General features: G+C 44.5%; 2 protein-coding genes across 2 annotated transcripts in view; one reads left to right on the plus strand and one right to left on the minus strand.

Annotated features, from left to right (window-relative positions):
- hsd20b2 (hydroxysteroid (20-beta) dehydrogenase 2) overlaps positions 1 to 2,316 on the plus strand; it is a 6,774-nt gene extending 4,458 nt beyond the window's left edge. Inside the window, exons 9-11 of the mRNA XM_017436933.3 lie at positions 226 to 291; positions 1,509 to 1,658; positions 1,736 to 2,316. Coding sequence (XP_017292422.1) covers positions 226 to 291; positions 1,509 to 1,658; positions 1,736 to 1,879 — 360 coding nt within the window. The 3' untranslated portion in view covers positions 1,880 to 2,316. The remainder of the gene's footprint in view (positions 1 to 225; positions 292 to 1,508; positions 1,659 to 1,735) is intronic.
- Positions 2,317 to 3,423: 1,107 nt separating this feature from the next.
- slc12a9 (solute carrier family 12 member 9) lies at positions 3,424 to 14,790 on the minus strand. Its single transcript, XM_017436956.3, has 14 exons — positions 14,227 to 14,790; positions 10,911 to 11,139; positions 10,689 to 10,823; positions 10,436 to 10,573; positions 9,355 to 9,657; positions 9,143 to 9,250; positions 8,887 to 8,998; positions 8,657 to 8,814; positions 8,491 to 8,573; positions 8,276 to 8,400; positions 7,930 to 8,122; positions 6,977 to 7,151; positions 5,720 to 5,866; positions 3,424 to 5,632 (listed from the first exon to the last, which is right to left on the minus strand). Exons 2-14 carry the CDS (start codon positions 11,107 to 11,109, stop codon positions 4,791 to 4,793), a joined length of 2,718 nt encoding a protein of 905 aa, XP_017292445.1. The 5' UTR covers positions 11,110 to 11,139; positions 14,227 to 14,790; the 3' UTR covers positions 3,424 to 4,790.
- Positions 14,791 to 15,063: the final 273 nt, after the last annotated feature.

Here is a 15,063-nt window from a genome sequence, read left to right on the forward strand (position 1 = left end):
GCTTACATCACATCTCAGCTTTAAAAGCTCAACTCCACACTCTCTATTTCTGAATTGAGAAAGCTCCTCGGATGAGAAGCGAAACATCTTCAGCTACAGAATAGAAGTCCAGTTGTTTTTGTTTTTTAACTTTTTTTGAATTCCTTCTCTAACGTTTACACTCACGCGCTCGTTTTACTGCATCCTGATCTGCTCACTCTCTGTATGTTTTGTTCTTTATTGCAGGTTTTTGTTACATATTTCTCTCAGTGTCTGCATGCTGAGTACAAGTCAAAGGGAATCACCATTCAGGTAAACAACACACGCCTTGTCCCGTGAAAGCTTACAGCTGAAATACGATAAAATAAAATAAAAAATGACGATTTGAGCAAACCTTATCCTTGTGCTGTTAATCAACAAGTATAAAGATCAAGATTTTTAGCTCTCGGGGAACATTCACCAGAATTTAAAATGATGATGCAAATGCCAGAGCACGGTGAAAGTTTTGACTGCTTAGATCCCACCAATCAGCAGCCTTAAATCTCTCTGAAACAGCAGCCTAACACTGAAAAATCAAACAGGAGATGGAAAAGGGAAAGGGTTTAAGAGAAGAGAAAAGTACAGCTTTTTCTACTGCTTCTAAACCAGTAGAAAAACGCATTTCCAAATTTGTAGATTAACACGTATGTATGTTTTTTAAAGAGCCCTCCTGTTTAACTGTTACTTAATCAGAGTTTTCAACACACACGCTGATAGCTCAGAGTGAACAGAGGGATGGATGTGGGCAATATGTTTAGATTTTAAATGGTAAATGGTTTGCACTTGTATAGCACTTTATCTCGTCCAAGGACCCCAAAGTGCTTCACACTACAATCAGTCATTCATTCATTCATCCTTTCATTCACACACTGATGGCAGTAAGCTACACTGTAGCCACAGCTGCCCTGGGGTGGCTGACAGAAGTGAGGCTGCCATCACACCGAGCCCTCTGACCACCACCAGTAGGTGAGGCAGGTGAAGTGTCTTGCCCAAAGACACAACAGCAGAGACGGACAGAGTGGGGACTCAAACCGGCAACCCTTCCGGTTACAGAACAAACGAACCCCTACCTCCTGAGCCACTGCCGCCCCTGTAAATGGAACTATACAAGGGAAGCACTGTCTTTTATCTTTAGGAGGACGACTGAAAAAAGAAGCATCTAAACAACGTGACACTGGGCAGAAGCAATGGTCTTGATGGCGGTTTGTTTATTGAGCAACAGATTGTTTGTTAAACAGCATTAAGAAATGATCAGAACAAAGACGAAAAACCTGACGCATCATCAACAAGATTTATAGATTTTGGGTTAGGGTTTACCTGATTCCTGAAACAGTAAATGTGGTTTAGTCTAGCACAAACCCAAATAATTACCAACAAACAGGAAGTGGACTAAAGAAAAATCATCATCACTGATCCTGAAAAAAACATAAACATCTATATGATCAGTTTCCTACTTTTCCCGTAACATCGTGTAATGATGGTGTTCTCAGTGTGTGGCCCCCCTCATGGTGTCCACCAACATGACCCACAACACGAAGGTCAACCGTCTGGTGAAGAGCGCCGCTGCGTTCGCCCGGGAGGCCGTCAATACCGTGGGTCACTCCAGCTACACCAGCGGCTGTCTGTCTCACGCCCTGCAGGTAGGAGCAACAACGGACCATAAACTCACACTGTCGTCTGCAACACCTGAACGTCAGTCCTCTGAATCTCCCCGCAGAGTGCAGCTCTCACGCTCCTCCTGCCCGACTGGCTTCGGATGTCAACGCTCTTCATCAGGAAACTGAGAAACCTGCCGAGCATTAAGGCGTATGAAAGCGAAGCAAATAAAGAAAAGGAGCGACTCTTTGCAAAGGAAAAATAGTTTGTTTTTTTAAATGACTGAGATGATTGTAGACTTTTATTACAGCTGAGGAGCATTATATTGAATGACCTTTACTGTGTTGTAATGTCACTGAATGCAACACAAGATTTGTGAAAATGGTTGTATTTTAAACATTTATTGTGTCATTAGTGTTCTCCCATATGCTTTCTTTTTTTCCAATTTAACTACTTTTGCATACTTGATGCTGTTTCAGTCATCAAAACTAATGAAAATGTTCAACTCAGTCAAGAGATGTAACTTTTATACTGGTAAAAAATATTTTCCCCTCAGAAAAGCATCCAGATCTCTTTAACTTCTTTGAAAACTTGTCTTTTTACCATCTGCTTCAGCCTTCTTGCTCTGTTTTTGTCTCTCGTCTAGTTTCAGTTTTTAGCTACAATTCTGCTCCATCTAGCTTTTAGCTACTTTTGATTTTTAGCCAGCCTTTTTCTACTTTTAGGTTTAAGCGAACTTTACTACCTTTAGTTTTGCTTTAAGCTACTTTAGCTTCCAGCTACTGTTTTAAAACTTTTTTGCTTCTAGCTAGCCTTTGGCTACTTTTAGTGTTTTGCTGCTTTTAGCTACCAATTTATTACTTTTGTCTTTTAGCTCACGTGTTGCTCCTTTAGCTTTTGGCTATTGTTTAGCTTCTGCTGTTCAGTTTCAGCTTCTTTAGCATATTTCAGCGCTCAGCTTTCACTGCAACTTGGCAGAAAATGCGATATCTCTGGTTTATTTTAAATTTATTGGAATTGTAGGAATTTTTTTATTGCGTTATCGATTGGTGGAGTTCTTAATGTTACTGACAAACATTAAAGGAAAGACTAATTATTATCATTTGGTTTCTGTCTTAAACAAGTTTTCAACAATCAGTCCAACTAGAAGGCGGAGCTTCTGGGCACGTTTGGTTTCTACAGGACGCAGAATAAAACTCGAAGTCATCGTGGTTTTGTTGGACAAAAGAATGGATCAAACAGACGATACGAGCCGCCCCACATGAACGGATCAGTGGTTACGAGAGGATAGAAGTGATTTGAGGTCGTTGTTAAAGTCAGATATAAGGTTGTGTTGCTCTGATTTCTTTTAATGTTGTTATGTCCTCATTCAAAGATTGTGAATTCAGCTTTTTACTTGAATCTTACATGTTGGTGATGCTGCCATAAGGTGTTTTATATTGTACTGTCTGTCAAAACATCAAGAATAAAAAATAAATAGATACATTAATAAAATGTTTTCAATAAAATCACAATGTAACAAAGATAACAGGACACTGAAATTCAAGAGACAGGATTACTTATCCCTGCTAAATAGTTGCTTTAAAGTTTTAGCTGCAAATATTAAGTATTCCTATTAAAGGGATAGTTCAGCTCTTTTGAACGCGGGTACTGTAGAATGATTTTAACCAAATATTGTCTTACATGTTGTAGAAAGCTCTTTAAATCCTCTCAGTTTGGAGAAATAATTTGATTCTGACCAAATCAATCTGAGCGGGGTGGATCGCTGTCGTCTTAAAACAACTCCAATCTCAAAAATTTCAGAACGGCTCATGCAAACCCAGTTTATTAAATTTTCAGAAAAACTTCACTTTGCATTACATAGTTATTCCAGCAGAGATGTTTGACACTCCTACATAAATAACTGTGTTTTGTGGGGAAAAAAGCAAGCAAAAAAAAAAAAAACCAATAAAACAATGACGTAAAGTTTGATAAAAAAAAAAAAAACTGCTTTAAATGTTATGAAATTTTTGAAACGATAGATGTTTTAGGACGTTATTTTGGTCTTGGCCCCTTTCTGACGTGCCATTAGCTCATCAATTAAACTATATATTCGAACTGAGGTCAAACAATCACCTACCTACAACAGGTAAGATACTGATTGTTCGTAATGTTTCCACAGAGCCCCACTTTAAAAGATTCAAACTATCGCTTAGGTAGAAAAGTTCTAAGCAGCGTTTAAAAAAATTAAAAAATGTGCCTGGACTTCCGATTACAGAGTTCGTAAATATTTAATTTATTCAATATTGTGTAAGACTATAACTCCAACTATGACCCGTTTTAATTCTGAGTAATCGTAACCGTCCAGGTCCGTCCTCAGACTGGAATATTTACAGTATTTCTACCATTAAGTACTTTTACAGTCTGTAGTCCGCAGCATAAGAAAGTCCAGTGTATTGATTCACGTTACGACAGACAGCAGTAACTTGTTCGTCATGCTGAGGTCGAGGATGGAAATGAGTTCCCTTCTTTTGGGCACGCAGAACAGAAAGGACAGTGTGTTTGTAAAAAGTGCATGAAGAAGTCAAGAACAAACTGTCCCTGGGTTGTATGGAAGAAAGCAAGAACGTGAAAATGAGGGACGATACAAACAGGGGAAAAAAAGTACATTAAAAGCTGAGAGGAACAATCTGTGCTCCTGAAACTAACTTTGTCATTTCATCCAAAACACCATAAAGCCATAAAGTTTAAACCATTTATTCCTGAACTTGTAAAATATACATTTCTGTACTCAACAGAGTCGGCAACCTGTTGTTGCTCCAAACGAACTTAGTTCTTGTTACAAACAATGTTTTGACACATTTATGTGTTTTATGTGTTTGACCTTTGGCTTGCAGTTAATGCAAACAGGAAGTTACATTATCATAGTTTATATCCACGAGCGTTAGTCTTGGTTCAGTCCCAAAGCCGAGTCAAGTGTATAAAAATAGGAATGTACCCTATTTAAATCTATAAAAAAGCTTCCAAGTGGCACTTGAATGTGTTACTTTAACGAAACAAAACCTGCAGCAAATAAAAGTATTAAATACCTCACAGGAGCGATTTTAAATATAATACTGAGTTCATTTGATGGGACTTGCATTGAAGTAAACAGGCTAAGCTTTAGCCTGGTGTACATGAACAAACATGAACACAACTCAGAGATCTGTGTAAGTGACCGGCGTGATGCCATGAATCAGTAGCGTCGGCCCCAAACCGTTGGTCACTGCTTCCAGCTGGGACAAGTACTGCTGCGATTGGCTGCGGGCGGCGGGAGGCCGAGGCAAATACAGGAAGCGAACGGCGGCCTGTGAGCTGTGCTCCGTCAACGTGCGGTTCACCGCCGAGAGGAAGTCCTCGGAGAGAAGCGGTGCGGCCTCTGCGGCGCGCTCCCCCTCCGGCGCGGCGTGCCGCTGCACCACCGAGTCCCACGGCACGATCTTTATGGACGCCCTGATCCTCAGCTTCCTCAGCAGCTCGCGAAACGTCTCCTCGTTGACCACCCAGCCCTGGTCGCCGGAGCCCGTCTCCACGTTCAGGAAGATCCTCATTCGCGCGTGGCGCCACTTGCTGGACATGTTGAGCACGCAGGCCATCTGCAGCAGGAAGAGGCTGCAGACGTCCTGATAGTCGCAGCTGCCCGGCTGCAGCAGGTTGAGAGGCCAAACATCTATAATCCGGTCCGAGCCGTCCGTCTTACTGTCTTTACCTTCCCCCTGCAGCTGGAAGAAGTATCGGCCGAGGCAGACGTTTTTGTTCATCTTCAGAGCGTCGGAAATGATGCCAACGTACTCCTCGGGCTGTAACCACCGGGGGCTCTCGTCGTGTCGGACAGGGGGGAAATAAGCCTGCAGCGAAGGGAGGTCAACCCCAAAGTTGTAATCGTCCTCGCCGCCCTGCCCCACTGACGACTGACAGAAGGCGGAGTCTTGGAGGAAGAAGTCGTCAGGAGTGCAGCTGTCATAGAAACCCAGAACCAGCATGTTGGGCTTCATGCCACCTTGGATGAAGATGAACAGAATCAGAGTGTAGAGACAAAGCAGTGGGATAATCTGCGCTGACGGAGGGAAAAAACAAAACAACCTACCGAGTCCTGTGATGCGCAGCAGGTGCTGAGTTCCCTGCCTGACCGAAGGAGAGAGAGTCAGGTCTACGAAGGCCTTCACACCGAGTTTATCGACCAGGCTCAGCCAGAAGTTGTACTTCGGCTGGACCGGGTCGGACGGCAGGGAGTCTGAAACGCAGGACAGGAAGAATTAACTTCATGTCAGAAATTAGATTTTACAGCTCCAGACAGAATACATAAAGAGAAGGTGAGCGTACAACACTAAAAGCTGATTGAATTCATTATTACTTCTATCTAAATTTACTGCATTCCTGTTCAAAATCCACACAGCTAATGATCACATCCAATGATTACTTCTGGAGTGAGAATGCTGCCTGAAACCTTTATTGATTTACCTGTGGTTTGGAGAATGAATGCAGGTAGAGGTTAGGCTGAAATCAGAGATGACTCATGAATCACGGGACAATTGTTTTCAACGTCACAGAGAAAATATGTTTTGATGGAAAACCGGAAAGGACAGTCAGACCCATGACAAGAACCCTAATGATGGTGGCAAAAGTGAACTTTCAGTCACGTACAGTCAAAATATTTCCTGCTAAACCTGTTCATTCACATGTTGCCTCACTCGTCCAGGGACATGACAAACCCTCAGGTAGGTTCCACCTAATTAAACACCCACTCACACAGGAAGTAAGCACTTAAGGACTGACTGGCTTAAAACTGAGACACGTGGAAACATAACAGTTTTGGATAAAACTGCAGGGAAATGATAGAATAAAGGCTCTGTCATACTCCATAAGAAGTCAAGAAGTCGGTTTGCGGTCACGTGGTTGCGAGACGTTTGTTTTCTCACACCTTTCATCGTCCACGAGACACTCGGATCAGAACTCCCAGGAAGCTCCTCCCTCCTCCTGCAGCGTTAAAACGGGTTTCTTCCCGCCGGCTTCTCAGCTCTCCTGTCCTTGATTTGCTGGAACAGTTGTAAAGACGGCTGTATTTTCTAGCAGCCTCCAGCTGCTTCTCAGCGGAGCAGCAAAAAGCAAAATGGCTCCATTAAAGCTCACCGGCTTTTCCACATGAACAACTTCTGACCAATCACACTATAGTTGACGCAAACCCCTGTGAGAAACAGTTCGGCCCGGGCCTTGTGTCACGAAGGGGCAGACGAAGCTGCTATGAGAACAAAACATCGCAATTTTCGTCACGCAACCACGCGAATAAGAGCCGACGTTGTGTCTTCTCATGGAGCGTGACAACAGCTCAGCTCCTGAGGTTTACCCAGATCTCCCAGCTGGACGTGGCCCAGCACGTACAGCCCCCCCTTCTTCAGCTGGTTCACGAACAGGATGAGCTGGCAGGAGGAGCGCGGATTGGACACCATCAGCAGCACCTGAGGCCTCCAGAACTTCACGTGGTCCTTCCTCACGTCCAGCATCAGCAGGTACTTCCTCACCTGAGGCACAGAGAGCCAAACGAGAGGAGAGACAGACTCACTTCCTGCTGAAGTACAGAGGGAGGCCGAAGGGCTGCTGAGGAGTCTTCCAGTTAAAACAAGCAGAAGACGAGCTAAAATCAGTAAAACTATGGCTTGAAGCTAAAATTTGCAAAAAGCTCAAATTAGCTAAACTCAATCAAAAAAGCAAAGAAATAAAGGGAAACAGAAGCTAAAAGCTGAAATAAGTAAATCGGCAGTTAAAAACTAAAACGATTAAGCTGATAATGAGAAAACAGTATGAAAAAGTTAAAAAAAGGGAAAAAGCTCAAATTAGCTAAACAGAACAATAAAGCTAAAGGTAAAGGGAAACAGAAGCTTAAAGCTAAAATTAGTAAATCTGCAGTTAAAAACTAAAATAAATAAAATTGCTAAACTGTAGCAAAAACAAGACAATAGCCAAAAGGAGCATATGAAGACAAACTCAGAACGAGTAAGCTGAAGTATATTTCAGAGGAAAATGTTTTTAAAGGAACTGAAGGGATCCCATTTTATTTCTAGGGGAAAAAAATAAATAAAGTTAAATAATTCAAAAAGTATTAAAAGTTAGAAATACTAAAAGCCAGAGCACACTATTCTCAATCAAGTCAAATGTTTTGATATATAAATTAACAAACTCAAAGTGTGTGGAAGAAAAGAAACCAAAGGAAGAAACTCTAAACATGAAAACAACAATATGATGCTGACTCAGAATTCATTCATGTGACAAATAAACAGAACAGCCCTGGAGCTCAGATACCTGGTGGAAAATGAGAGCCTGGCTGATGTAGCCCCAGCTGCTTGTGGGCGATCTGTAGTGGAGGAAGAGCAGCAGCAGCAGCAGGAGGACGATGCTGCCTGACGAGTACACGGGGTTAATGACGAACATCATGACCAGACAGCTGAGAATCCCCAGCAGGCAGGTGTGCCAGGAGAAGAACTGGAAGGTGGGCCTGCTCAGCCCAGAAGAACAAAGAAACAAAACCAAATACAGCATCATTTATGTTGTCATTTGTGATATACGCTATCCATTGTGTCAGCATTATTAGGAAGGGTTTGCTGAACATTACAGACACGAACTGCGACAAGAATCCATCTTTTTTTACCTGAAATTTGGTGCGGACGCCCACTCCAAAGCCAAACAGGCCAGATCAACGGCAGCGTAGGCGAGCAGGTAGAAGACAGTCACCAGACCTGCCACCGCGTTGAGCTGCCCTGCAAACACCACGCACTGACACACGAACACAAAAGCCAAAAATAAGCTCCGACAGGAAACACATGTCGCCTGAAAATGACAGAACTCCGCGGTGCAGAAACGGACCTGCGCCAGGCCCCAGGTGTACAGCACCGCCACCCACGGATTCCCGGAGTTTGAGGTGATGGCAGCCGGAGCCAAGGGCAAACCTGAGGAGAAAATGCCCGTTTAAAAAAAGACAAAAAGAAAAATCAATCAATTAATGAGTGGGCACAAAAAAAACATGCCTTACCAAAAAGATGGTCTAAGGCAAGCGCGTGGAGAATGCGGGACGCTCCGATCATGGCGCACATGGCAGCTGACAAGGACGCACAGTATATTCCCACGGTGACCAACGGTGGCCACAAGCTGATTCGCTGAAAAAATCCATAGTCTTGAATCAACAATGTCCTAAAAAGAACAAGATCTGTCAGAACCAAAGCTGCTTTTCTGACCGCACCGTGGATCAAAATGGTGTCGGACCTGTCACAAGTGGCGCTGGCCAGAATGAAGAGGAGGACGTAGACCGTGAAGGTGTAAATGACAGCTATGATGGTGCCTTTCGGGATGGAGATACTCGGAGTCTTCAGGTCCCCTTCAGACACGTGTGGAACGGGAAATAAAAATGTTTCTGTGAGCATGTTTAAACGTGGAGCAGACCTGCTGGTTTCATCCAGCAGGAACCGGGAAGTAAATCTGTCAGATCATCGCAGAGAGACTAAAGAGCAGAATCAAACACCTGACATGTTGGCTCCGGCCATGATCCCCGTGCAGCTGGTGAACATGACCGCGAACACGGTGGCAAAAGACATGACGGAGTTGGTGCTGTAGTCCAGAGAATAATCAGCTGGAAGAGAAAGAAACAATACAATTCAAAGGTTTTTTTTATAAAAGCTGCTGCGCCCATACAGAGAGTGTCCTACAGCGTCCACACGTCCAATCAGAACTCACAGCCCAGGTTGTTCCTCAGCGTGGCGCCGCTGAAGCCCGTGTAGCTGGCGTTGTAGCGGCTGGTTTGGTTCCCGGGCCCCGGGTGGACGATGACGAATGTCCGAGGTTTGACCGCCACGGAGCTGACGAAGATGGACAGCAGCGACACGGTGACCACCAGCAGGATGGCGAAGGCGGTGCGGGAGTAAATGTGGGCGCCCACCAGACACACGACGAGGCACAGCAGGAGGATGACGGTGGAGTACAGCACCGTGTACCAGTAACCCTGAGGAAGCACCCGCACCCCCTCAGAGACCGAGGACTCTGAAACAGGCAGAGGACTTCGGCTAGGAACTAGGAAAAAAATGCATTCTCACAGAAAGCTCTGTGTGACGGCTGAGTGCTGAAATCAGCTGAAGAAGCAGAAACAGAGGTGTTGGAGCTAAAAATAATAATAATAACAGAACACTAGTTAAAAGCTAAAAGTTCCAAATTCTAACTAAGAGTAGCTAAATGCTAGCTAAAAGCTAATAATAGCAAAAGGCTGGCTAAAAGCTTAAAGTAGCAAAAGAATAGTTAAAACTAGAAAGACTGGCTAAAAGATAAAAATAACAAGACTGACTAAATGTAGTAAACGGCTGTCTAGAAGCTAAATATAGCAGAAAACTAGATAAAAGATAAAAGTAGCAAAAGAGTAGCTAAAAGCCTAAAGTAGCAAAAAGCTAGCTAAAAGCTAATAATAGCAAATGGCTGGCTAAAAGCTTAAAGTAGCTAAAAATTAAATGTAGCATAGGAAGACAAAACAGTTCATTGGCTTAAGCAAATTTCAAAGAATTTTGGAGGAATCAAAGTGATCTCAATGTTTTTCTACGGGGAAAATTAAATAATTTTTAAAAAGTGTCAAAGTTACAAAAACCCAAAAGTCACAGCACCCATCTCCTGCATGAGCTGTATGTTCTAACACAGTGTATGAAAGGCAAAGAAAAGCACAAAGCATGCAGAAGTCGTAAGCTTGCACAAGTGCAACAAAGAAAATACAGGAAAACAACAAGTGGAAATTAAAATAATTGAATAAATATATTAAAAAATGGACAGAGCTTACCAGGATCTGCACCAAACACATTCAGTATGGCCTCCACAAGACCCAGAACGTACTCTCCGCAGGCGAACACTTTGGCCAGGAAGAACATCAAACCGATGCTTCCTCCGAACTCAGGCCCCAGAGATCGACTTATCATGTCTGTTCTCGTCTCATTCAGGCTCATTAACCAGCTGTAGGCGGCCCAAACCGTGCAGAAACCCCAGCCTAAAGCCAGACAGAAACCATTCCAAATGTGTTCAGCTGATAAGGATACAGTAGGCCCCTCCGCCCTGAATGGCTCCGTTGGTGGAGATGGCACAGATGGACAGTATTGTGAGCGATATGATGGTGTAAGCAACGACAATCATGAGAAGACCCTGCAGCAGTCCCGCGTGGCCAACCACGAACCCTGGAGAGGGAGATAAACCCGCACCGGTCACATCGGCACCGCCGCGCCACTCAACCCGAAGTCCTCGAGCGAGCTCCGCGCACGCACCTGTTCTCAGGAACAACACGATGCTGAACATGGAGAGGACGGTCGGCACCATCACCCCGAAGAACGTGTTCAGCCTTCGGGGGTTCTGGCTGGGCTCCCCGGGGCCGGGGTCCTCGGTGGAGTCCGGCGTGGCGCCGCACGCCGCCAAGGTGACGCCGCACACGCCCGAGGCGATCAGAGGGGTGCGCTCGGTCGGCATGGCTGCGGAGAAGGGGAGCTCCGGCTAATCCTGTGAAGAAGAAACCATTCACACAAAAAAAAAAAACCAGGTCGACTGGCTTCAAAGGTCAATCAGCTGATGGGTGAACACCCAACAATTTGAGTTTCAAAAAAAATCCAGTGGTTTATGAGATATTTCGCTAACAGACAACAAACAGACACACGGGCAATCAGAGCGACAGGAAAAAAAAAAACATTGAGGGAAGCCGTAAGGAGAGTCGGGAGGAACATCACTACCACCGTGGGGTTCTGGCGGCAGAAGATACGACTGTAAACAAATAATGCGGCACGTAATGTCATTAAGAGGCTCGGCGCATCACGTCCGCAGGCCGGTCAGGCGGGTAGACACTCTGAACAGAGTGGCTGTGATGGTCGGGGGCCCGAGGCGGCGCAGCAATGAAAACAGGCGGGATTCTGTGACCGAAAAGTCCTGTAAAGGCGAATCGGTGCAACTTTAAACCTCCCTGGAACTAAGCTGGAGTTTTAGCGTGCAGAGACAGATAAAAACACAAACAGTGTACAGAAACACTGTTCACAGCTCATTTAGGATGAATCAACAGGCAGCCAGACAAGAGAAAATCTGAAGTTTTATTTGGACATTATGGACTCCAACTCCTTAAAGCTAAAGAGGGAAAGAAGTGGAACATTATAACTATATAATTTATAAAAGTCTAACAAACATCAACTTTCTTCTATAAAACCCAGCTGTCATTTGGGGACTAAGCTGACAGAAAGCCTAATTTTTGATGTATTTCCTGTATAAGATGTGTGAAAAAGTTTAGAAGCTAAGCTGCTGTGCATTAGGGTCACCACGGTAACAACCCACCTGTGTCTGTCACTCCCTGACTGTGCTTACAGACAGGAATGCAGACTAGAAAGTAAGCCTCAACCAAACTAACTATTGATAACTATTTGACAGAACATCACTTCCCACCACTGACTGAAGTTGTTGTTGTTTTAGCATGGGTGGCCAACCCTGGTCCTCGAGGGCCACCATCCTGCATGTTTTCCTTGTTTCCCTGCTCCAACACACCTGATTCAGTGGTTAAATCACCTCTTCTTGTTCTGCAGAAGCCTGTTAATCACCCATTGATTCAGATCAGGTGTGTAAAACATGCAGGTTAGTGGCCCTCGAGGATCAGGATTGGCCACTCCTGTTTTACAGTCTCCTAACTTTTCTTGCGTTCAGATCTCACTGTGCTCCGGGGTGTGGTTTGTTTTCGTTTTTTTTTCTTTTGCCGCCTTCTAAAATTCTGAACTCCCATGCAAATCGTTGCTCAAGACCACGCGTGAGTGAGCAAAGCCCCGAGAGAACCTGTGAGTCGGGCTCCCGTGTCCCGTGCTTCTGACTCAGAGGGCTCACACTGGAGCTCGGTATTTAGTCAGCTGACTCACAGCAGCTCGTTTGTTCTGACACAGAGGGGCCATCTCAGCTGAGCGCCTTCTCCCAGCAGGTCGTCCCCCACCCAACCCCCGCCTTCTGTCTCAGGGAGGACATTTTGCCATCGCTGGAGCAGGTGGAGCGCTCAGCTGTGGGAATCCCATGACAGGGAACGCAAAGGATGGGAGCGAAGCCTGACGGGGCGATCGCACCCTGATTGATGCTGACTGACCTTTGAAGCCAGTAGATCTGTTTACACAAGAAGTTGGAGCTATTAGCTGAGACGAACCGTACTTTTTTAAAAGTATTTTTTAAAATCCTTTTTTCATGCGAAGCAGCTGTCAGATGACATTCTGCAGGCTTTGTTCACTGTTGCTTAAAAAAAAAAAAAAGTGGCCCAACTGTAACCTTTTCTTTGCAGTTCTGATAGAGAAGTTTTAGACAGGACCAGGTCCCTGCACCCATCTGTATCGGGTACAGCTTTTACTTCCTGTATTGCTGATGCTGGAAATAGCTGCCGAGCTGCTAGAGGATGTTAGTGACGCACTGGGTTTATGATGCTGCTGCTGCAAGGCCCTTCGATCGCCCGGCCCACCCCCCCTCCCGGGTCGCTACAGTGCCAAAAATAGACCAGAAACGCACTGAAATCACCGTTTCTGTCACGTGCATTAACAGATTTGCATCTTCTGAAGAGCTGTAAAAGCTTGGCGTTCCTCGAAGGAGTGATTTGTGCCACGGCTGTAGCCTCATCTCATCTTACGGTGAGAAACAAAAAAGTTGTAGCTGTTTTAGTCGAACCTTGAAAATAAAATTATGCACAATCCCACGAAACATTGTGAGATGTCATGCCCATAGTATGCATGTGTTGTTAATGAATCTCAGCTACGACCACGTCAAATTTCAGCTCAATATCTGTAAAATTGACTGAGTTATAGCAAGTCTTGTGTTGACTAATATGGGTTAGCTGTGGCAGCCATCTTGACTTGGATTGACTCTAAAAGTTAATCAGTTGTAGAGGTACATCCAGTGATTATTTCCTGACAGTTTAGTCAAAATCTGTTCAGTGGTTCATGAGATATTTTTCTAACAGAAAGCGCTGAGTTTAAATATTTAATGGTACACATTAAGCAAAGTTCTAGCACTATCTGTTAGCGCTCAGAATATGTGTCAGGGATCAGTCTCAGCTACTACCACACCAAATTTTAGTCCAATATTTGCTAAATTTAATGAGTTATAGCGATTTCTGTTTTTTAATGTCAGCTAGCTATGACGGCCATCTTGAATCGGGCTGACTTCAAATATGAATTAGCTACAGATGTGCATCTGATGGTATCCTGCTGCAGGTTGCACTAAAGTTTGTCCAGGGCTACTTGAGATATTTTGCTAACAGACGGACACACGAACGCGCACAAACACCTGTGCAAAAGCGCGATCGCCCACCTTCTCTTATATTTATTTATTTTTTAAGTTGGCGGCGGACAATAATGACAGCTTCCGCTTTGTCTGGCGTAAAAAAGAATTTAAAAAGTGTGTGTTTGCGTATGAGAAATACAGGTCAGGAAGTTGCGCCACTCCTCCCCGCCGGCTGAAATAAAACAGCGTTAAATGATTCAAACTGCAACATCCAGGACATTTCGGCATCCTGCGACACACACACACACACACACACACACACACACACACACACACACACACACAGAAGGATGAAAAGCTTACCTCTGTCTGAACTTCTCCCCTCTGTCTCTCTCACTTCCTGATTACACACTCCAGTTTTCTGGGGGTTCCTCCGCTGAATCGGGGGTGTTTGTTTTGCGTTAGAGGACGTCCCGGATGCGGGGTAAAAGTCGGATGTGACCGCAGCAGGCCGGCGGACAGTCCAGTCAGTCTCTCCCCCCTCCCACACACACATCCACCTCCACCCGGACAGACAGATGCTGGGGAAGATGTGCGGCTCAACAACAGCGCATGAAGCGGGCACGCCTCGTTCCCCTCTGTTATTTGTTCAAAGAGAGTCACGAGAGCGCAGACAGGGGGCCATGTGACCGTGTTAGAAAGGGGAGGGCGAAAGGAAAGCATCACAGACGCACGAGCCAAGGTGCTGCCTGTCCTGAGATAACCACGCCCCTAAGTTACAGACCTGTAAAACGTGAACGCATCACGGAGGCGACAGGTGAGCAGATTTAGGTGCAGTTTTTCTGCGATATAAATGTCGGATTCATATTAGTGAAAACATTTAACTGTGTGAGTCGCGGACTGATGAGGAGTGGGGTTATGAGGAAGAAGATGCAGTTCCACCTGTCACCACAAGGCGCCACTGTTTTGTAAATAAATATATATTTTTGTAGAGGCTGAGTCAGTTTTTTTTTTGTTGTTGTTGTTTGTTTTGGGTTTTGTTTGCACTCCCTACAGTTAGAACAGCCCAGATCTTTTGCAAAATAAAAACACCTTTCTTTAAAAAATAAAATAAAATAACCTGCATTTTGTTGCCATGTCAAACACATTGTTCAAATAATCTTTTTTTTTTTGGTCTCCATATTTAACTGCTTACACTCA

The sequence above is a fragment of the Kryptolebias marmoratus genome, linkage group LG13 (assembly GCF_001649575.2).
Source record: "Kryptolebias marmoratus isolate JLee-2015 linkage group LG13, ASM164957v2, whole genome shotgun sequence".
Lineage (NCBI taxonomy): Eukaryota > Metazoa > Chordata > Actinopteri > Cyprinodontiformes > Rivulidae > Kryptolebias > Kryptolebias marmoratus.